The sequence below is a fragment of the Rana temporaria genome, chromosome 7, assembly GCF_905171775.1.
Source record: "Rana temporaria chromosome 7, aRanTem1.1, whole genome shotgun sequence".
In the NCBI taxonomy this organism is placed as follows: Eukaryota; Metazoa; Chordata; class Amphibia; order Anura; family Ranidae; genus Rana; species Rana temporaria.
This window is the reverse complement of record NC_053495.1, coordinates 114673215-114698152: the sequence shown is the minus strand read 5'-3', so window position 1 is coordinate 114698152 and position 24938 is coordinate 114673215. Positions and strand designations below refer to the sequence as shown.

At 41.9% G+C, this 24938-nt stretch overlaps 1 protein-coding gene across 3 annotated transcripts in view; it reads left to right on the top strand.

Moving 5' to 3' along the window:
* The window catches only part of NR5A2 (nuclear receptor subfamily 5 group A member 2), a 163560-nt gene that overhangs the window by 130070 nt on the left and 8552 nt on the right, over window positions 1-24938 (top strand). For all 3 annotated transcript variants that reach the window (XM_040359862.1, XM_040359863.1, XM_040359861.1), the window contains exon 6: window positions 1676-1823. In XM_040359862.1, coding sequence (XP_040215796.1) covers window positions 1676-1823 — 148 coding nt within the window. The remainder of the gene's footprint in view (window positions 1-1675; window positions 1824-24938) is intronic.

Sequence of the window (24938 nt, the reverse complement as noted above, 5' to 3'; positions counted from 1 at the left end):
GAACAACTGTAACATAACCAAGTATATTTTTATATATTTGTTGCCGATAACCAGTGTCATTCACTTGTATATGTATTTCTCATAGACATAATAAAAGTCTAAATATTCTTTAGTTATTATCATTTACAGAAACCATCTCTGTTATTAGAAATACACTCGGCATTAAAGTAAGCTTGCAAGTAAAAATTTCAAGATAAGATAAGCACTAGTTTGTAGGCAGCATAAGTGGTAGGTACTCAAATAACCTTGCTAGGTCCCCTATTACCTGAGCCACTTATTGCTAGGCCAGAGCACTTTAGGAAGCAGTAGACAGAAAGAGTCTGATATGGAGAAGGTAGTCAAATGTCTAATGCTGTCTATACAAACTTAGGTTTTCTGTGCAAATGGATAAATCTCACGATGAGGCTATTGTATTCTACAGCCATTGTTCAGGCGCCGATTTTCCATGCAGCTCTGTCAGGCAGTAGAAGGTGAATTTCAGGAACCAGCTGAAATTGGAACAGTGCATGGCCAGCTTTACATATGTTAACTTACAGAAAGCTGGTTTTGGTACACACCTTTTTTTATCAGTATAGATGCTCTTTAAGGTGGTGCTAGCACGGCCAAACTTTCTGCTACATGAATTACAGCTTTGAATCTTGGCTGGTTCAGCAGGGACCAGCTGAGATTCGATCCATGCATGGGCAGGCTGATTGTACCATTCATTTATCGACTTGAGTACAACCAGCATGTCGGATTTCTAACATGTGATTACTACCGGGAGAACACAATAGCTCCGCGGGAGGAATTCCCCCATTAACATTGACTGTGTTGATGAATAATCAAGTGATTTTCTTTCCTGCAACCCATGGTTGCAGGAAAGAAAATCACATGTACAGCTTTAGAAGAAATCTGTCAACAAAGTTCTGTGGAGTCTCAGTAGAGACATCTTATCTGCCTAGCAAGAAAAGGAACAAGAGTCATTAGTAACGAAGCAGACATTAGCCTCCTGGCTGTCACCTTGTGATCTACTAGAAGATTACAATATTAGAACAGTCTCTGCAAGTGATCACTGGGGGAAGAAATGCTTCCTCCTGCCTAGGCAGACTGGTGACTTCATTCTATAAAGATGCTCCTCTCAGGCCCAGACCCAGTCACCTGACTGAAGTCCATGGACTACTTTGATACTGTAGTTGCTAATGCCGCGTACACACGGTCGGAAGTCAGACAGAGTTTTTTCATCGGATATTCCGACTGTTTTTATGCCCCATCTGACTTTTTCCGTCGGAAAGAGAACATGTTCGGAAATTTGGTTTGTCTGTATGGAATTCCGACTGAGAAAATATCATGCATGCTCAGAAACAACTTGACGCTTGCTCGGAATCACGGTGTGTCCATGTGTATGCAAGACAGCTTGGGCGGAATTCCATCGGAAAAACCGGTCCGAGTTTATTCCGACGGAAAAAACGGTTGTGTGTACGCATTACTGTTGTTGCTTGTCATTTATTTATTTTGTTGCTGCATATTGTGGCAGGTTAGTGTTTACCTTTTTTGACTATAGATGGCATCATCATTCCAAGGAAGATTGTCTGTATCTTACTTTTTATTTACCGTGATAATAACGCCTGACCATAGTAATTATTATAGTTAAACATATGTTTTTGTTTCCTGTTCTTATTTATTGTATATTTTTCAGGTGGATTTTTCTGTCATCGTGTCTCAGGCTGGTACCACGCTAAACAACCTCATGAGCCATGCACAGGAATTGGTGGCCAAGCTACGATCGCTACAGTTCGATCTGAGAGAATTTGTGTGTCTAAAATTCTTGGTGCTCTTCAGTATGGGTAGGTGTTAGAAGTTATATGTACGCTTTATGGACCTGTTCTTGTAAATAGCATACATTCTCATCATAATGTAGTACACCTTTAATACATATATAGTTTTCATGGTATGGACAGTTTGATCAGTTACTTCAGATCTGTGAAAAAAATAACATTACAAGCAAGCTTATGTGTGTAAAGAAAGATATGAAAAATATATCACATAGAGCAGAGCTATAAAGAGTCACAGTTTAAATATTTCAAGCTTCTTCATGGCAATAAACTTCTAATTCTGTTTAAGTTTATATTTTTTACATAAATCACCATGTGTTAAGTTCAACAGTCATGTATACACACAATGGTAGGCATGTCAGCAAAGGGCAGACATGCCAGAAACGTAGTGCAGTATGCTTTGTCTACTACGACAATACACGTATAAGTCTTCTTTATACACATCAGATCGAAATTTTATTTTCATATAAAAGCATATATAAAGTTTAAGCTACCAGTACTGTATCTGCTTAGCTTTTTGCATTATAGGATACCAGTGCAAGTGTGTGATCTTAACTGGGAAAGACTTCCACTAGATTGTGCTATAAAATGTAGCTCTTTACTTTCAAAAATGTTGAAACCAGTGGTGGTTAACTTACTAGACAATGGCGGACTCTAGATTGGCCTCTGATGTCACCTGAAGGGCTACACATAAATTAGTGTACTGTAGGTAATCAAACAAAAGACCATCTAAAGACAGGTATTTGCACCCACTTCTGGCCACACAGTCTGCGGGTAGACTGCGGGCTGAACGTCAGTTCCCCCACCCCCATTGTGTTCTGGGAACACTCGGCTCCCAGAACACAGCGGGAGTCAGTCAGACAGGGCAGCGTGACTCGCGCATGCGCCGTAGGGAACCGGGCAGTGAAGCCGGAGCGCTTCACTTCCTGGTTCCCTCACCGAGGATGGCGGGGGGGGGCAGCAGAGTGACGAGCGATCGCTCGTCCTCTGCTGCGGACGGCGCTGGACTCCAGGACAGGTAAGTGTCCTAATATTAAAAGTCAGCAGCTGCAGAATTTGTAGCTGCTGGCTTTTAATATTCTTTTTTCAGCGGAGCTCCGCTTTAAGTATGTATATATATATATATATATATATATATATATATATATATATGTACAATGTGTCTTTATAATTAGTCCTATTTCACACAGGTTTCAACTTGTATAAGAGCAGTGTCTAAAATAAATTGAAAAAAGAAGGGAGAGCAAAGTGCCTTCTAAGTGTAGTGTTAGGATATTTTTTAAATTACATTTGGCAACTTGCATATTTAAAAATGAGGTTCGTTCATCACAAGTAAAGTGCCCCCCTGGTGTCTGCCCCAGTTTGTCTCTCTGGGGCTGGTCTTCGTCAGATGTGTGTGGCTCCAGAGCCAACAGATTGTCTCTCTGCTTCTGGAATCCCACCGGAGAGCACTGCTGGATTGCATCGTCAGGAAAAAGTGATGTAGAGATGAGAATGACACAGGGCATGGCTATGCGTCTCAGAGCATGCGCACTCCTTTATTAAGGATTGATACAGACACCATGAATTCTTTCATTTGTGATGAGTGAACCTCATATTTAGATATGTGAGTTGCCAATTTCCATTTTAACAATAACAACTGTCTCCAATTTGCCCCTATCATTGCCCATAATATGAGAATAATCCATTCAATCTGTGTAGCAATACATTGGTTGAAAGCATTCCACTGGAAATCTCCATCAGTTCCTCTAGCTGCACATTTAAAAACTAGAATTAACAACATTAGTCTTATGAAAAAAATATTTCATACACTACAGAATACTAATAATTTATATAGTAAAAAATGGGACCCTTGGTTTAAACAATCTAAATTCTTTTTTAATTCTGACTGATATTACTGGTCACAGAAGACAGACGAGTATTATATGTTGTGCTAATGTATAACAAGCTTCATAGATTATCATAAAGCATATCTACCTTGATACATAATTTCTGTTGATTTTCCTTATATGCAAATTGCTTGCACTGTAGTTATTTTGGCATATGTTGACTCTTTTTGTACCACCTTTTTGTACCCAATATGGCTCCATGCACACTGGAATAAAAAACGTTGCTTCTATAGGAGTTTTGTGTTCTGCCTGTAGAAGCAACTCCATGTTACCCTTTGTGTCCATACACATTAGGACGTTTACAGGCATATTTTTAAGAACAACGTTTAGAGGCAGGGAAAAAAAAACCTTCTCATTCGCGTTTCTGATTGGAGCTCACTGGCAGAAAAAACTCTCCTAAACTCGTCTAAACTTTGTACAAATAATGCTCTATATGGAAGTTTTTTTACTCCAAAAAGGACAGACGTTTTTTTAAGTCCAGTGTGCATGGAACCTAAAAATAGTTTGTAAACAAAAAAAAAACAATAAAGTATGGCCTAACACTACACTAATGCCCTGTACACACGATCGGAATTTCCAATGGGATAAAATCCGATGGAATTTTCCGTCGGAATTTCGTTCAAGCTGTCTTGCATGCACACTGACGTAAAACACTACGATGAGCCGAGAAAAATGAAGTTTAATTCTTCCAGGTATGCTTTGACTTGATTCTGAGCATGCGTGGTATTTCCTTCGTCGGAGTTCCACACAGATGGTCGGAATTTCCGAAGAATAAAACATGTTCTATTTCTAAACTCCAGCAGAAAAAGTCTGATGGGGCCCACACACGGTCTGAATATCCGATGAAAAAATTCCGTCTGACTTTTTTCATCGTAATTTTCGATCGTGTGTACAAGGCATTAGAAGGTACTTTCCCATCCCTTCATTTTTGATTTATCTCAGAGATTGCTTCAGCTCTCGGGTAAGCTGCCGTAAAAAGGACATTTATTATTGGGACTTTTTTTGAGATTTTAGCTTGGACTTTCATACAACATGTTTTTATTGTGATTCCCTTGTTGGTGTCTCTTTACCTAGTTGCGCCATCCACGCCTTTGCTAATAAAAGCAGTGTGAACAGCAAGGTTTGACAAATCATTTGCAGTGCTTTCGGAAAGCTTTTAAAGTAACACTTAACTACAGTTTGTAAATGTTGAACGCGGATCCTAATGGGAGTGTTGATTACCACTTTAAGCAAGCTGCTAGCAGGCTTCAGCAGGCTTTCAACAAGTTTTAAGTCATGTTGTTTACACTGCTCGTATACAAGCTGAAGCCAGTGTAAAACTTACCTTACAGTAATCTATATATATAAAACTCAACGTGTGTGTGTGTGTATGTATGTATGTATGTTCCAGCATCACGTCCAAACGTCAGCAACAAACATAGGATAGGTGGTTTAACCCTTACCCACCCCCATTTGCCATGGTCAGGGTTTTCCTTTAAAGTCCCATTCAACTCTATGGGAAATACATGTTACTTCATAACTTCCAAACGGCTGTAGATATTTCGATAACACTTGGTCACATGTTACTTATATGTCCACTTAAACTATAGGATAGTTAATTTATCCCTTAACTACCCCCATTTGTGAGGGTCGGGGTTTTTGTTTAAAGTCCCATGCAAATCAATGGGAAATGTATGTTCCCACATAACTTCTGTACGCCTGGAGATATTTCAATAATACCTGGTACACATATTACTTATATGCCAAATAAAAATATATGACAGTTAAATTAACCCTTACCTACACCCTTATATAAAAGATGGGTATATTTATATTACTATGATTTTCCTCCCCAAAAGGTTAAGATAGGAAGACCGGGCAACGCCAGGTATTCAGCTAGTTTGTATATAAATTTTCTTCACAATTACAGTAATTTGTATATACATTTTCTTCACAATTACAGTAATTTGTAAATACATTTTCTTCACAATTTCAGTAATTTGTATATATATTTTCTTCACAATTACAGTAATTTGACTGTTAATGAGGTATCTTGAAAACATAAGTGATATCTTTTACTACAGTTTTAGAAAAGTGATGTAAAAAAATCAGTAATACAGACCATAATTTAATGTACACTTATTCCATTAACAAATACATGGTTACATAAGTTTTGATTCGCTATATAATGTTTGTGTATCGATAATCTATGAACATTACACTCACACAGGACATTGTTTGGAACAAAAAGGACAACAATGCCAATAATTTCTTCCTGTTTCTTTGCTAAAGTGCTCCCTATAGTATCTTCCTTAAAAGTATAAATAAATGATGTGTACTCTTTCTCTGGTAAAAAGTTTTGCAGTGTCACTAGACAGATAGTCCCGCTCTATGACCAGTGATGGATGGCAATCTAAACACTTTATCAATGAACAAATAATTACCTGGGCAATATTGATCTGTCCGTCTTTAGGAGCCAGCTCTGGTTCTAAATGATAACTTATGTCATTTTAAAACTCATGTAGGCAGCCAGTTATCTTACCATGTCCAATACCTGCAACCTGCAAATGCCTCCAGGAGACTTTTGCATTGTGCACTTTTTGCAATCCTATAATAATATATAGCAGACATCATGTACTTGTTAAACGAAATACCATCACTGCGGAATTCTCCATACCAGTTAATTGGATTGGATTGGATTTTCATCTTGTAGTTGTCTCTTGACAAAAGGATAATTAGGCTTACAATGTCTTGTTTATTAGCCACAAATGTCTTGAATGATAAAATGGAGGAACGTGATGGGAGAAATGCTATATAGAAAAACCCCAGCATGGATGCTGGTCTCTGGAATCTACCTAACATAATTCAGTTATAATTTTAGAAATATTACACCAGGGCTCAAAATGTCAAGTCCTGAGCTACTAGCCAGGCCTCAAAGGTTACTGGTCCCCAGTTGCCCCAGTGCAGCCTGTGTCCCCCCAGTGCAGCCTGTGTCCCCCCAGTGCAGCCTGTGTCCCCAATGCAACCTGTGTCCCCCCTAGTGCAGACTGTGTCCCCAATGCAACCTGTGTCCCCAATGCAACCTGTGTCCCCCTAGTGCAGCCTGTGTCCCCAATGCAACCTGTGTCCCCCCAGTGCAGCCTGTGTCCCCAATGCAACCTGTGTCCCCCCAGTGCAGCCTGTGTCCCCAGTGCAGCCTGTGTCCCCCCCCCCAGGGCAGCCTGTGTCCCCAATGCAGCCTGTGTCCCCCTAGTGCAGCCTGTGTCCCCCCCCAGAGCAGCCTGTGTCCCCAGTGCAGCCTGTGTCCCCCTAGTGCAGACTGTGTCCCCCCCATCAGTGCAGTCTGTGTCCCCCCATCAGTGCAGCCTGTGTCCCCAGTGCAGCCTGTGTCCCCCATGCAGCCTACCTGTTTAGGGGAAGAGAGAGGAGAGCTGCCACCTGGTTGATTAGAGTGCTGGGGAACATAACAGCATTCATTTCAATAGCTGTGTGGTCCCCGCCGTGCGCCGTCATATAAGCCCCTCCCCTTGTCCGGGCACTTTGATAGACAGATCACTTGTCCAATCCTGGGATGGGTGATCTGTCTATCAAAGTTCCACGGACAAGGGGGAGGGGATGTATATGATGGCGCGTGGTGGGAAACACAAAGCTATTGAAATTTAAGCTGTTATGTTCCCCAGCGCTCCAATCAACCAGGCGACGGCGGCTCTCTTCTCGTATGATCGCTGAGAGAATGGCTCCCATACCATCCAGGCTGCCGGCAGTGCTCGCCCTTACCCCCCCCCCCCCCCCCCGCTCCCAGGCAGCCCTTAAATTCCACTCGCAAGATGCAAGTGGAATTTTTGAGGGCTGTATTACACCATCCTTGTGTAAAACCATTTCTATTTGTTAACGTGGCTTTGAAAGCCAGATGCAAGAATAGACATTCAGGTCAGTATCACATGATTTGTGTGTTCTTATGCTTTGCTGTTAGACAACATCATACTGTGTAGTGGGTGAACTCAGACAGACAATTAAACAAGATGGGATTATATAACAAGCAAGGATAAACTGTGTTAATTTTCCTTTTGTAAAATATGCTTTATTTCCTGTATATGACTGTGTGCGCTCATGTGCATTACCTCAAGGGAAAACAACCTTGTTTGACCCCTGAGATGCAGCTGCCTTGACACTATATTTAAAGTGGAATCTTGCAGCTCATTGTCCGCATATACTGTCCAGGTCCCCTTCTCCTGCATAAAGCACCTGCCGATAATGGTACACAATTACCTGTAAAGAAAAAATTTGGTTTTGTGACATCATTATCCTTCTGGGAAGATTCCTGGTGAATGCAGAACAGCTCATGAGAATGCAGAGTTCACTACAAGAGCATCTTCATTCCCCAGGATCATGCCGCAAGTGCTGTGATCCTCATTTAGTTGCCACCTACAGGTAAGCTAAGTATAAAATCTAACTTGTTTCCTCACAGGTAGGTTTTGGACTTACTGTGAGGTGATTTATGCAGAAGCGGGGCGGCTGTGCAGTATAACAAGTAAATGTAAATGTTATAACAAGTAAATGTAAATGTTATAACAAGTAAATGCAAGGTCCGCTTATACTGCAGTTTTGCCCTATAGTTTTGTGCCATCCTGCTCCTTAATGTTCCATTTCCTGCATTAAAATCAATTTTCACCAGCAGCAAAAGCAACTTTTTTATATGTCTATAAAATAAAATAGATTTTCTCTTCTATCCTTCGCCACATAGTAATTAAGGGGAATTCCTGCCAGTAAGGAAGCAAATAGCACCAAAACCCTGACAGAGGTTCTAACTATTCCCCACTCTATCCAAAGCAAAATAAGGTTTTGTCTGGAGCTCTGCTTTAACAAAAAATATACAGCTTATAAAAAAAACGAAATATATGAGATTAAAATGCATTTCTATAGTTTTGTTGAAATGGCTTCCTGACTCCAGTGTGTAAGGCTTTTTAACCGCTTAAGCCCAGGACCATTTTGCTGGTCAATGACCGGGCCACTTTTTGAGACTCGGCACTGCGTCACTTTAACTACAATTGCGCGGCCGTGCGACGTGGCTCCCAAACAAAATTGACGTCCTTTTTTTCCCACAAATATAACTTTCTTTTGGTGGTATTTGATCACCTCTGCGATTTTTTTTTTTGCGCTATAAACAAAAAAGAACGACAATTTAAAAAAAAAATTTAATGGCTCGGATTCAGAAAGGAGTTATGTCGGTGTATCTCCAGATACATCGTCGTAACTCCGAATGCGGGCCGTCGCATCTCAGCGTCTGATTCATAGAATCAGATACGCCTCAATGTTGCCTAGATACGAGCGGCGTAAGTCTCCTACGCCGTCGTATCTTAGGGTGCAATATTTACGCTGACCGCTAGGGGCGCTTCCCAAGACTTCCCCGTTGAATATGCAAATTAGGTAGATACGCCGATTCAGAAACGTACGTCCGCCCGGCGCATTTTTTTTCCTCGTTTACGTAAGGCTTTTTCAGGCGTAAAGTTACCCCTGCTCTATGAGGCGTAGCCAATGTTTTACGTTTTACGTCGTTTGCGTAAGTCGTTCGCGAATAGGGCTGCGCGTAAGTTACGTTCACGTCGATAGCATTGACTATTTGCGGCGTAATTTGGAGCATGCGCACTGGGATACGTTCACGGACGGCGCATGCGTCGTTCGTAAAAAGCGTCATTTACGTGGGGTCACGAGTAATTAGCATAAAACACGCCCACCTCTTCCAGATTTGAATTAGGCGGGCTTACGCCGGCACAGTTACACATGAATATATATGTACACGATTGCGAGCTAGGATAACATTTCAGGGCTTGTTCCCACCAGCTTGTACGCTAAAAGACATGTGGGCTGTTGTTTTGCATTCATTTTGCAATCACTGTAACATTACAGAGCACCCTAGCTTACAAAGAGGATCAGAGACAGCATGTAACATGCTGCAGGCATCTACCATTTAAAGGGGTTGTAAAGGTTTGTTTTTTATTTTCTAAATAGGTTCCTTTAAGCTAGTGCATTGTTGGTTCACTTACCTTTTCCTTCAATTTCCCTTCTAAATGTTTTTTTTCTTTGTCTGAATTTCTCACTTCCTGATTCTCCTCAGTAAGTTTGCCCCGATCATCTGGCTGGGGGTTAGTCAGCCAGAACAGTTTACTGAGGAGGAACAGGAAGTGAGAAATTCAGACAAAGAAAACACTTAGGGCTAGATTCAGGTAGATTTAGGCGGGCGTAGCGTATCTCAGATATACTACGCCGCCGTAAGTTTGAGCAGCAAGTCCTATATTCACATGGAACTTCCGCTGAAACTTACGGCGGTGCAGTATAACTGGGCCGGCGTAAGCCCGCCTAATTTAAAATAGGCTGGTTGGGGGCGTGTTCTATGTAAAATACTAGTGACCCCCACATATTTGACGTTTTTAATAAACGGCGCATGCGCCGTCCGTGGACCTATCCCAGTGCGCATGCTTCAAATGACATCGGCAAATCGTCATGCTTTTGACGTGAACGTAAATTACGGCCAGCCCCATTCACGGACGAGTTACGCAAACGGCGTAACATTTTTAAATTTCGACGCGGGAACGATGGCAATACTTAACATTGGCTGCGCCATGTATTGGGTGGAATAACTTTACGCCTGAAAACCCCTTATGTAAACAGCGTATCTTTACTGCGACGGCCGGGCGTACGTTCGTGAATCGGCGTATCTAGCTGATTTACATATTCTAGGCGTAAATCAGCGTACACGCCCCTAGTGGCCAGCGTAAATATGCAGTTAAGATACAACGGCGTAGGAGACTTACGCCCGTCTTATCTTAGCAACATTTAAGCGTATGTCAGTTTGAGCATACGCTTAAAGTTGCGACGGCTGGGATTCGGACTTACGACGGCGTATCTACTGATACACCCGTCGTAAGTCTATGTGAATCTACCCCTTAGAAGGGAAATTAAAGGAAAAGGTAAGTGAACCAACAATGCACTCGCTTAAAGGAACCTATTTAGAAAAAAAAACCCTTTAAGTAAACCATGGTTTCACATTTTTTTTCTCTACTCAGATTTTCTTTGGGCTCATAGAAATGATTTTGATATCCCAAAAAACGAAGATTCAATATAATTCCTTTACATAGAAATATAAAAAAAAGTGTTTATACTGATGAGGAAACAGGAGCTGAAAAGGTTAAAACCTTTGCTGTCTGAGTTGCATCTTTATTAAACTGAATGTAGAAAGTATTTTTTCATTTTGTGGCTAAAGCATCTCATTGATCATAAGTCACTGAGAGGTTTTATGTCCAATCAATAGTTATTTGTTTAGTAGGATGGAAAAATAATGCAAAATATATGGAGAGTGCTGAGTATTTTTAAATAGCTTAATAAAATATTTTGATTGCAATCTCATTTGTTTAACCTTTGGTGGTAGGGATGGTGTTGCAGTGCTGAAACGTAATTCAGAGTTCGAACAGTGCATGCAATTATATTCATGCTTCACTGGTGTGATTTGAGAAAAAATAGGAACAAAGGGCCAAATTCTCAAAAGAGATACGCAGACTTAACTGCTGTTCAGCCTGCGTATCTCTGTGCCTAACTTTGGAAACGATTCTCAAAAGGCTTTTTCCAAAGTTAGGCAGAAAATCCGGCATGTGTAAGACACTTACACGGTCAGATTTTAGGATGCAGTACCGCATCCGCCACTGGGGGCATTTCTCATTGAAATCCAGCTTTGCGTATGCAAATGAGGACTTAAGTAGATTTTCAAAGCATTTCAGCACTTTGATTTCTGCCTAAGTTCCGAATTTGCCGGCGCAAAATTAGGGCTGGGTTTACAATGTGGAAAGTTAGCCAAACCTTGTAAAGGCCCATTTCAGCGACGGCATTTGGTATGCATTCCTGAGGGAGAACTCCACGGCAATTTTTAAATTCAAAACCGGCATGGGTTCCCCCCCAGGAGCATACCAGGCCCTTAGGTCTGGTATGGGTTGTAAGGAGACCCCCCCACGCCGAAAAATTGACGTAGGGGGTCCCCCTACAATCCATACCAGACCCGTATCCAAAGCACGCTACCCGGCCGGCCAGGAATGGGAGTGGGGACGAGCGAGCGTCCCCCCCCCTCCTGAGCCGTGCCAGGCCGCATGCCCTCAACATGGGGGGGTTGGGTGCTCTGGGGCAGGGGGGCGCACTGCGGGCCCCCCCACCCCAGAGCACCCTGTCCCCATGTTGATGAGGACAGGACCTCTTCCCGACAACCCTTGCCATTGGTTGTCGGGGTCTGCGGGTGGAGGCTTATCGGAATCTGGGAGTCCCCTCAAATAAGGGGGCCCCCAGATACCGGCCCCCCACCCTAAGTGAATGGATATGGGGTACATCGTACCCCTATCCATTCACCTGGAGGCAAAAAGTAAAATGTAGTAAACACACAACACAAGGCTTTTTAAAATATTTTATTATTCTGCTCCGGAGGCCCCCCCTGTCTTCGTTATTAGCTCTATTTCCAGGGGGGGCTTCTTCTTCCGCTCTCCGGGGGTCTTCTCCGCTCTCCGGGGGTCTTCTCCGCTCTCCGGGGGGCTTCTTCCATCTTCTCCCCTCTTCCGCTCTTGACTCGGCGAACCCCGGTTCTTCTGCAGCTCTCCGGTGCCTTCTTCTTCAGCGCTGGCTGCCTGCTATGTTTGTGTGTTAGCTCGATTTCAAACAGGCAGCCGGCGCGGTCTTCTGTGGCGTCAGGGTCTTCTGGTCTTCTGTTCTTCCGATGTTGTCTCGTCGCCTGTTGTCGCTGTAATGATGGAAGCGCGCCTTGCAGCCCATTTATATAGGCATCACCGTCCCATCATGCTCCGGTAGGTACCCACGTGGTGGGTGCCTACCCACGTGCACCCACCACGTGGGTACCTACCGGAGCATGATGGGACGGCGATGCCTATATAAATGGGATGCAAGGCGCGCTTCCATCATTACAGCGACAACAGGCGACGAGGCAACATCGGAAGAACAGAAGACCAGAAGACCCTGACGCCACAGAAGACCGCGCCGGCTGCCTGTTTGAAATCGAGCTAACACACAAACATAGCAGGCAGCCAGCGCTGAAGAAGAAGGCACCGGAGAGCTGCAGAAGAACCGGGGTTCGCCGAGTCAAGAGCGGAAGAGGGGAGAAGATGGAAGAAGCCCCCCGGAGAGCGGAGAAGACCCCCGGAGAGCGGAGAAGACCCCCGGAGAGCGGAAGAAGAAGCCCCCCCTGGAAATAGAGCTAATAACGAAGACAGGGGGGGCCTCCGGAGCAGAATAATAAAATATTTTAAAAAGCCTTGTGTTGTGTGTTTACTACATTTTACTTTTTGCCTCCAGGTGAATGGATAGGGGTACGATGTACCCCATATCCATTCACTTAGGGTGGGGGGCCGGTATCTGGGGGCCCCCTTATTTGAGGGGACTCCCAGATTCCGATAAGCCTCCACCCGCAGACCCCGACAACCAATGGCAAGGGTTGTCGGGAAGAGGTCCTGTCCTCATCAACATGGGGACAGGGTGCTCTGGGGTGGGGGGGCCCGCAGTGCGCCCCCCTGCCCCAGAGCACCCAACCCCCCCATGTTGAGGGCATGCGGCCTGGCACGGCTCAGGAGGGGGGGGGACGCTCGCTCGTCCCCACTCCCATTCCTGGCCGGCCGGGTAGCGTGCTTTGGATACGGGTCTGGTATGGATTGTAGGGGGACCCCCTACGTCAATTTTTCAGCGTGGGGGGGTCTCCTTACAACCCATACCAGACCTAAGGGCCTGGTATGCTCCTGGGGGGGGAACCCATGCCGGTTTTTTCTTTGAAAATTGGCATGGAGTTCACCCTCTCAGGAATGCATGCTGAGCGACGCTGTCATTTTTTTTTATAATTATTTGTTTTCCCGGCGCGTCTTTTTTTTTCACCCGTCGCAACTTTAGTGTCCCGTCGAAATTCTCAAAGCCGACCGGCGTTAATTACGTTCGCGCGCTGCACGTCGGGAAAATGACGTCACACGCATGCGCAGTACGGCCGGCGCGGGAGCGCGCCTCATTTAAATTTTAAACGCCCCCAGGAGAGGAGGACCGCCTTACGACGGCGGCACTTAAGTTACACTGCGTGTAATTTCTACCTAAGTGCTTTGACGATCAGGTACTTAGGTAGAAATTTTAAGTCAGTGTAACTTAACTGCTGAAATTTAAGTTACGCACAGTTTTTGAGAATTTGGCCCAAAGTATGGTATTTAAGTACATGAGGGAAATATGAGCATTGCCATTGCTGACCCCCTGAAAATGCTAGTTTTCTGGCCGTGTCATACATCCAAAACAAGTATGCACCAAAAGGATGCCAGAGAAGTCAGAAGCCCTCATACTCTATTTTTCTACCTGTTCAAGGTCAGAGATTCAAAGCATTAAAGTTGAAATCTAAGTAGATAAAAAAAGACAACATAGAAACTTTCCCCCGATGGGGTTTTTAGGCAGCTCAAATAAAGGGTTGGATGCAATATGTAAAAATGTAAAAAGGTGTATTAAGGGAATGTCACATACACCAAAAGAAATGGGGAGTATAAATAGGACATGAGTAGCGGTATAGACAAAGGACATAGCAATGTGTTTCATATAGTTTACAGCATACAACAGATTATTATACAGCTGGATACAGTGAACATCGCATGTATAAAAAATACTAACGCGTTTCGACCATAATGGTCTTCTTCAGAGGTTTTTTGTTGTAACTGAAAAGGAAGTTACAAGAGATTATTTAATGGTATTACGTATTCATATCACTTGGTCATCCACCCTGCCCTGGGTGATAAAAAAAGACACAACTCTGCAATCTTTAGACAAGGAAATGTAAGGGAGGCTTTGAGACTTTAAATATACCCCTAATGTCACTTATGTCTGATTCAACAAAACATATAAGTTAATAAAAAACATAATTTTATTACATATACTTAAATCATATAGACATTAGGCAAGCAATCTGTGTCCTTCAAATGAGGTCTACACGTTTCGTAGATATCTTGCTTCTTCAGGACCAGCAATTAATGCAATGTCATTTGTTTTTTAGCAATCGTAAATCTAGAAAGCGGTGCATTAATTTGTTCCCTCACTTACCCAATCAGGTCATATCTTCATGTTATGTTAACAGTGTACACAAACCAGTTTTTTATTCCATATATACTTTGCAAAGTAGCGTCCAAAAGTAAAATGCCCTCCTAAAGTAAAAGATACATGTCCTTTTTGAGCCTTAAAGTGATAATAAAGTCTCTTTTTCTAAGTTAAAAATAAAAAATACATTATACTTACCTGCTCTATTGCAGTGGATTTGCACAGAGCAGCCCCAACCCTCCTCTTCTCTGGTCCCTCGGCGGTGCTCCTGGCCCCTCCCTTCTGTCGAGTTCCCCCACAGCAAACTGCCTGCTATGGGGGGCACCCGAGCCGAGCCGCAGCTCCCTGTTTTCATTCAGACACGGAGCCGTGGCCTGGCCCCCTGGCCCCTGGCGTCACGAGTTGCCGAAAGAAGCCGAACTTCGGTGCGCAGGCACCGTATTGAGCCACACCGACGTTCGGCTTCTTTCGGCAACTTGTGACGCGCTGTAAGTGACGATCGGAAGCCTGTCAATCAATTAGGAACGCCCGGTCCCGTAGAAGACATACCCGGAAGCGGCGGTGAAAATAAGGTATGTACGGAAAAAAAAAAACAGCCGATTGTTGTCATTAGGACAACTCAGCTGAATGTAATGTTAAAAAATTATTTTTGGGTGAACCCCCGCTTTAACATACAAAAAATCTAAAGCAAGGTCCACTTTAAGAAGGTTTGGCTAATTGTATATGTTAATTTTCATGGCAGGTTCATTCTAACTAACAACCTGTACTGTGTATCCCCAGGACATAAACTCCTCTTTTAGAATCTGTAATTCTCTTGTAAAAAGCAATTTTTAGCTTTACAAGACAAGCACAGAAGAATCTATATTTTTCAGAGAAGTCTATACTGTATAATTTCAGTACAATAATACTACAGAATAAGCATAGTTTTCTCTTAAAATGACCACACAATCAATTCTTGGCTGTATACAGTCTAGAAAAAACATTTCACAAGGACATCATTTACAACTATTGGAAATATTGGACGTGGCCTCATTTGTACGTAACTTGATTATTACTTACTATCCATGGCTCTTTTATTGAACCAAATATGAAAAACCACGAGGGTTTAAAGCTCTACTGTCTTCTAAAATCCAATCTTGTGAAAAAACAAAAATGCTTTTTCCTTTTTTTTTCTTTTTTTTTCCTTGTGTGTTTTTAGGTATTCAGTGCAAGAGATTTTGAATCCTGCATTTGTGACCCTCTCTAATGTCTATTGCTGGCTTAACTTGACCTTATTTATCATAGTCATCAAATGTGTGGACCCCAATACAAGTCATCTTCGTTGTGCTTTAATCTGTTATCAGTGTTTCTATTTAAAGTGGAGGTTCACCCAAAAAATACATTTTTAACATTACATTCAGCCGAGTTGTCCTAATGACAATCGGCTGTTTTTTTTGTTATTCCCTGTACATACCGTATTTTCACCGCCGCTTCCGGGTATGTCTTCTGCAGGACTGGGCGTTCCTAATTGATTGACAGGCTTCCGACCGTCGCATACAGCGTGTCACGAGTTGCCGAAAGAAGCCAAACGTCGGTGCGCAGACGCCGTATAGAGCCGACTTGCAGTCCGGCTTCTTTCGGCAACTCGTGACGCGCTGTTTGCGACGGTCTGAAGCCTGTCAATCATATAGGAACGCCCAGTCCCGCAGAAGACATACCCGGAAGCAGCGGTGAAAATACGGTATGTACGGGGAAAAAAAAAAAAAAAAACAGCCGATTGTCATTAGGACAACTCGACTGAATGTAATGTTAAAAACATTTTTTGGGGTGAACCCCCGCTTTAAGGAATTCCAGGAGAAGAGAATATTGTCTAACTACAAGACGCTTGTGTATTTGTACTCAAGTCTTGACGTACTCTGGGTAGTATTTCCAGATCTATGTGAAACAATGTTTCCTGTAATAAGACCAGTGACCTGTGCTCACTCTGCCCCCTCCTGTACTTTTCTGTAGGTATTCTGTAGTGGGTGGAGCTTCTGACTCCTCCCATAGCTTTGCTCTCTGTGAAGCACAGTAATGATAAAATGTCTACGTTTATATGGTAATAGCTGGGTTTGAAAATGCATTTGGTACACAGTGGATATTCTTTGTGGTTATTGGGCAATACACGGTGTAATTCAAAGAGGATGGTGCAAAAGTAAAGCTAATTTATTCATAATAGAATGAACCTAACACAACTCTAGTAACATGAAAAGACATATGAACTGTCCAGGTTTTACCTCTGCACTTCAAAAGTTTGATGTGAGGCACGACAGATGATAGCTGTTTACCAAAGTTGTCACTATCGCTACATATTTTTACTTTTGCATCATGACAACAATGGTAAAATGCCAATTGGTAAAAATTATGTTGGCGACATATCTCAATTCACCAGTGTCACTCTAGCCTTCGCGATTGGCAGACCTAACACCCTGTGATTTATTTCTGTGGGTGTACACCAAGGACTTGGTGTATGTCCCCCCCCCCCCCCCCCATGCTACAGGACCTGAATTTCCTGAGACGATGCATCAGGGAACCAATTGAGTGTGTCACTAATGGGGCTCACATCAAGTGCAGGGGTAAATTCAGGGCCAGATTCAGGTACAAATACGTTACGCTGCGTCGGCGTAACGTATCCCATTTACGTTACACCGCCGCAGGTTTACAGCGTAAGTGCCTGATTCACAAAGCTCTTACCTGTAAACTTGCGGCAGTGTAACGTAAATCCGCTTGGCGCAAGCCCACCTAATTCAAATGGGGCGGGCACCATTTAAATTAGGCGCATTCCCGCGCCGAACGTACTGCGCATGCTCCGTCCGTCAAATTACCCGACGTGCATTGCGCTAAATGACGTCGCAAGGACGTCATTGGTTTCGACGTGAACGTAAATGGCGTCCAGCGCCATTCACGGACGACTTACGCAAACAACGTGAATTTTAAAATTTCGACACGGGAACGACGGCCATACTTAACATGGGTTACACCACCTAGAGGGCAGCCTTAGTTTTACGCGGCGTATCTCGACGGAAACAACGTAAATTTAGAGCGACGGGTAAAGCGTACGTTCGTGAATCGCCGTAACTAGTCATTTGCATATTCTATGCCGACCGCAATGGAATCGCCACCTAGCGGCCGGCCTAGAATTGCATCCTAATATCCGACGGTGTAAGTCAATTACACCTGTCGGATCTTAGGGCTATCTATGCGTAACTGATTCTATGAATCAGGCGCATAGTTACGACGGGCGGATCACAGAGATACGACGGCGTATCAGGAGATACGCTGTCGTATCTCTTTTGTGAATCTGGCCCTAAATTTGTACATTTGCACCGTCCTTTTTGAAACACGCTGGAGGGAATTTACTTAAAACTGCTGCAGTCAGAATCTGGTGCAGCTGTGCATGACAGCCAATCAACTTCAGCTTGGTCAGTTAAGCTCTGACAATAAAACATTGAAGCCGATTGGTTTACTTGCAGAACTGCACCAGATTTTGTTCACTACAGTCTTAGTAAATCTCCCCCAGTGTGTTTGAAGTAAAATTTATATTGTTAAGCATGAGACACTAGGTATCTAACATTTGTTATTGGGTATTTGGGAAAGAATAAAGTCACCTACAGAATTCAAAATGCATGTCCTAATAAAGTAGATGCAAGCCCTAACTGAGTGGCTGAAACTATGGAAATCAGTAGCAATTGCCTTTTTGATTATATATTTTTTTTTACTTTTTCACTTATTTTTGCATCTCTGTGCTTCTGATCTCCTGCAGCTTTTTTGAACCCACTTAATTTCTACATGTATGTAGCCCTACGATGGCTTCATAGCATTTCTCATAGTAGGTTTCCTGATGGGGATGGTAGATCACGCCTGCATTGAAATGGCCACTTGTAGCCTCCATCGTAAGCATATGTGACAGTGACAATGCAGGAGCACCATTGGGAGATAGGTGTCACCCTACAACACAAAGTGCCTGAACACAGACCATCATTGTAGCCCCAAAATGTACAATTGTAATGAAAGATTTACAAAAGATGAAAAGTGACTTTTCAAAATGTAATATGAGATTTTATTAATTGGGTTTTCTTTACTATACTATACAACCCAAGCCTTTTAAACATTTAATCATAATGCTTTACCAATAGAAATGAACACATTTTGTTCCATACTTCTGATTTGTCATATTTTAATACCATAAATATCTACTCTATTATGGTGTACACCATCTTACATTCAAAGTGTTTTAGGTTCATATTTCATTACTCTTAGGTCTCAACGCTCATTCCGTATTCCAGAATGGTCTGACTTTTCTTTCATTCCCTGCCTGCTTCTTATTTCTTCCCTCTCTCTCTCTCCCCTCGGTCTCTCCCCCAGCTCTAGTTTTGCTACACCTCTCGTCCATCACCCTCTCTAAGTTACTGTCGGAAACACCAAATAATCCAGTGTCTCTCCTCCTTGCGGTGAAACATTTTGCTTTCTTTTTCTATTGATGTAACACTTACAGGCAGCCATGGAAAAATCAATAGAGACTTTTCATTTAGTGTCCGCTTGCAGACCCAGCCGGGACTTGCGATGGCCACACGATTAATCGCTGTTATTTCACTTTCAGTAAAAAATGTCTGCGCGTGTCCCCTCTTATTTAGACATAAGAGCGCGATCTGTCATGTTTCTGTAACAGAAATCCTGCAGGAAGAGGATTCAGCTGCCTGATTTATTTGCATATTGAGTCTTTCTGATAACTTCCTATGCTTTTTCAAAGAAACTGCACAAAAAGGTATAGTTGGGCTATATACCCTACGAACATAGGCTGAAAAATAAACTTGAATAAGCATTTTAATAAATTCTTTATAACTAAAAATATAATTTGGATACCAGAGTATCCAGTTCTTACTATGTGAATATTTTTACAGGCTTGTAGGCTAGTGTGTGCTGTTATGTCTGTGTTTTTATATTTATCTAAAAATTAAAAAAAATATATATATAATGAGGATGATCAAGTTATATCAGTATTCTTAAAAGAAACAAAATTTTCTAATATTTATTTAGTACTTAATTTTGTGATGCTGCCCTTAGGATTTAAAATATTAACACCAGTTGTGTACTTCAACGTGTTTTCTCAAGTTTAAACTTTAGTTGGGTTAAGGTAGCAGTGTGTCCAAGGTACGATTTTGGCCCATTCTTTAAAGTAAGCTTGGGCTTCCTGCATTCTTGTAGTGAACCTGTCAGACTACGGTTCCACAGGGAACCTGTTGTTAGCCAGAAAGTCTCTTCAATGTGTTCCTCTGGTTTTGGTTTGCTTTATAGTTTAGGGCTCCCTAACTATAGAACAAACTGAGCCTGTCCAAAAGCTTGCCTGAGGAGTTGAACCCCTAATAACAAAGTAAAAGTAAGAGGTACACAGAAGAGACTTCACTGGCTTACAACGATAAAAACAGCAGACGTTATGGAGTATGTAAAATGAAGAATTTGCTAAAGTGAACAACAGAATAAAAATTTGTAAGTGATGTAATTGGGGAGATTTACTCAGAATCTGGTGCAACTGGTAGCCAATCGGCTTAAAACTTCAGCTTGTTCAATTAAACTTTGACAATAAAATCTGGACGCTTATTGGTTTCTATGCAGAGCTGCACCAGATTTTGCACTCTCCAGTTTTATTTAGTAAATAACCCCCACTGTGTTGTAGTGTATTTGTATTGTATTTTCAAATGACAACTGCACTGATTAACAAATCTAGAATCGTACGAGAAACATTTTAGTGTTAGTTCCATCGGATATTTTCAGATGAACTGTTGTGATCGGCTCTCGAAACTGTGTACTAACCATCAGATTATCATACGATCGCTTCAAAGGCTGTAAATTTCGTACAATTTTCTGGTAATGTGTAAGGGCTATTAGGAAGAACTTTTACATTTAAAAGTTAATGGCTGAGAGGTCCTCATTAACAGCTTTTTTATGCGGGTTCCTGGTTTTTATTTTTATAATAAAATAGGTAATAATGTTTGTAAAATGAGCTAAATAAGTTGAAAACATTGAAACTTCACAGCCAGTGCAAAAGTTTGAGTGGTCTCAAAACTTAAGTTGACCGAACTTTTTTCATCACTAAAGTACTTTTTGGTTATAAAGTTTTAGGGCTCAGCTGGGTGATATTTTAATCTCTTTTCATAGCAGTAAAAAAGGATGCTAGAGAAGATCGTCCTATGTATCCTCAGTGGAACTAACTATGCCGAGTGTAGATGTTTTTAATAATTTTGCTCTTGATTGAGGGAGAAACAGATTTCAATTACCTGAAATTTCAACAAAAATCATGAAATTTCAGCAACATTTCTATGTTGGAGGAGGAAATAGGGAAAGCAAAATTAAGTAGTCTATTGGTGGTTTTATGGGTGCAGTGTGGTTTAATGGATCATAAGGATTACAAAAGCTTCAGACTTGTTTCTGATAATAAAAAAACATCACAGATAGTAAAAAATAGAAAGTGAAAAACATGCATTGAAATATTTAAAGCAACAAATACACAAAAAAGGGGAAAGACACAGAATCCAAACAAAATAAACCAAATAATCGTGAAACACCCTCCTAACACCCCCCAACCGTGAAACACCCCCTACCAAAAGTAGCACTCTGGGCCTATAAATAAACAAATCGTTTATTTATAAAACAAAAAATACATTTATTTAAGCAATTTTGCCTATGTAAAATTGAGAACTTCTGTTCCTAAGAAACTGAAAAACGTGCACTGAAATATTTAAAGCAACAAATACACAAAAAAGGGGAAAAACTTGAATACACAGAATCCAAACAAAATAAGCCAAATAACCGTGAAACATCCCCCTACCAAAATAAGCACTCTGTGCCTATAAATAAACAAAAATTGAGAACTTCTGTTCCTAAGAAACGTTTCTAATGGTGAGGTCGGTACTTTCACAGCAAATATGTTTTAAAAGAATCACCCCTTTCATTCCTACTCTTACTGATGATATTTTAATAAAACATATCCACAGCTATATATTTATTCCTAATCTATGCTCTATGTACATAGTTTGCATATTCTGCAGTAAAAGATTCACATAGTTCGTGGGAAGGAACATGCTTTGGTATAAAGCAATCAAAGTCACTTAAAAACAGAGCAGAAAGTCTTCAGTCAGCACTGTGTCTCCGCCAGGCTGAGATACGAGGTCTCCCCGACTGCACTATGGATTTGCTGTCTATCATACACGGAATACAGTACTCACGTTAATGGATGGATTATTCAGTGTGTAATGATATTAGGGCATTATTGATACAGACGGCATAGAGGTGACCTTGTTAGACCACAACAACTATATTAATTGATCATTTGGTTTCCACCAGTTTAATTCCCAAGACACTCATTAACCCTTTATAATCATTTCCTAATCATCACTGGGATATTGTAGAAGTAAGTGAAAAAAGATCAAGTTAAAAGAAGATAGTATTAAATTGTATTTAAGTTAACCTTCATGTACTGTTTTTATGTAATGAGGAACTAATGAAAAGTGCTGCAAAGGCAACAAAAAGGTGCTATTACCCTTCAGTTTTATTCTGCTTTGACTATAGGGGAATTTCATATTCTTCTTTTTAACACATGAATATGCCAATTTACATAGCACATCTATTATTGCTAAAATATGACATGGAAGTATTTTGAGAGATAATCTGACTGTCCTTGCATGTTAATGAAGAAACTTTGGCTCTCTGTGTTGCTAAATCAGTGATGTTGATTTCCTAGGAGTTGAATGTTCACTTTAGTCAAGTAAAACTTTGTTTACTGTATATACTCGAGTATAAGCTGGCCCGAATATAAGCCGAGGCACCTAATTTTACCACAAAAAAAATGGGAAACCTTATTGACTCAAGTATAAGCCTAGGGTGTCCATCTGCATGCCTCACTGTGCCTCACTGTGTCCATGTGCATGCCTCACTGTGTCCATGCCTCACTATGCCCATGCCTCACTGTGTCCAAGACTAGACTGACCTTTAACATTGGAGTCTATGGAAGGGGTGCCCGGCTTTAAAAAATCGGTGCTCCTCAGCCATAGGTCCCCCAGACAACAAACTTTGCACACTTGTAGAGGAGAAATGGGGCTACATGTGTACCAAGGGCGGCCGGTACCGGGTCCCCAAAATCCGGGAGATCAGGCGCCAAAATGTGACTCGAGTATAAACTGGGGGGGCATTTTCAGCACAAAAAAATGTGCTGAAAAACTCGGCTTATACTCGAGTATATACAGTACATCTTTTCCTGAGCAAAGGAACATATTTTCGTTATTTACCTACACATGCCTGGGCATTTAAAGTGAACCCTTTTATTTCTTCGTCAATCAACCCCAAAAGATTAAAATGCAGGATTTTAAAAACAGCTCCCCCTCCACACATACACATTACTTACCTTATTCCTTGTTCCCCCAGCCTGTTCTCTCCTTTGTTCCTATTTTGTAGCCCAGCCCTTAAAGTCCTCACATACAATGCAAGACCACTGGTCCTGCATTGTATGGGTTTAAGTCAGAAAGGCCATGACCAGATAAGCACTGAAAAGCAGCACCTTCAGGCCCCGTACACGGCCGAGGAACTCGACGTGCCAAACACATCGAGTTCCTCGGCCAGTTCAGCCCTGAAGCCGCCGAGGACCTCGGCGGGCCGAGTTCTCCCATAGAACAACGAGGAAATAGAGAACATGTTCTCTATTTCCTCGCCGAGGTCCTCATCGGCTTCCTCGGCCGAAAGTGTACACACGACCAGTTTCCTCGGCAGAATTCAGCCAGAAACTCGGTCGGAAGCTGAATTCTGCCGAGGAAACTGGTCGTGTGTACGGGGCCTCATATGTGATGAGAAAGCATGCAGATCAAGGAATAAAGCCAGCCATAGATGCAGATTTGAACCATGTGTGGGCAGGCTGAATGTACCCAAGTTGATCGATCAAGCTTTAGATAACTACTGCTCCTTATTCCTTTCCCATTGACAAGACCAGCATTCCATCCTTGCAGTGGCGGGAGGTAATATTATATAGTAATTTTTTAGTGCAAGGTGGAATGCCTGTCCAGAGCTGGGCTTTTATGAATAAGCCAACAAGTGGTTACACCTTACATTTTCAACATTTATTGATGACTAAAGCAGCCTAATAATTATCCATGTTACAGTTTGATTGTACAACCTCCTTCGGATTTACATACAACTGTATAGGGTGAGGACCTATCTGATGTATGATGTCAATTAAAATCATTGCTTATGTGAGCCTTTGCATTGTTGATAAATCAAAAGAAGATTATACAGATGATTGATGTGTGAGGACAGTTTTGTTGCAGTGTATGAAAATATCATTGATATAATATGGTAATATACAGATATGGATCAATAGAAGACCTATACAGAGCAATGGGACAGGTTTACGAAACCGTAGCACCATGTAAAATAATTAGCTCATACAATAATTCAAAACAATTATAAGCAATTACACTCAAATAGAATGTCCTTCCTTGCAAAGCAAGCATGCCTTTCAGCTGTACCTTCTAACGAGGGAGGTTAAGTCCCACACACTGTACCTTTAGGCAGATCTTTTTCCATTTGATTAATGAGAAATTAGAATTTTACAGCTAGAAGGAAGACGCAGAGCAGGAAGTTTTTCATGGTCACTTCCATGCATAGTGTGCTATTGTATGAAAATATTGGATATATATTGGTTCAACAGAAACGTATTGAGTGAATCTGCATGCAAAAGCATGAGATGCCATTCAAGTGCTTGAGGCCTTTTGTCTGATTGACACCCCATGATAAGGCTCGCTGTGAATGAAAGGAGTTTTTTTCAATGAGTGCACTTGTGTTCTAGTAGGGCGGCCTTAGCCGCTCTGGCCTCAAGTCATCACTGCTAGCTGTCCATGGAGAAAAAAAATCTGTAAATGAAGCCATCTTCATACAGTCTTTATTAGCCAGTGGTTGTTAAATGGTTAATGATCTATTTGATTAACAGATATCAGGAAGCAGCCTTCACGGCTAAATAACGCTGTTTGCTTATGTCCATTAAGAAAGTTAAGCAGTGCTCTGATGCTGTTTAATTAACAGACAGAAGGCTTGATTACAATAATGTATGCAGGGTAGCCTGAGTACATGAAGGGGGAATGCCTCTGCTGTCTGCCTATGT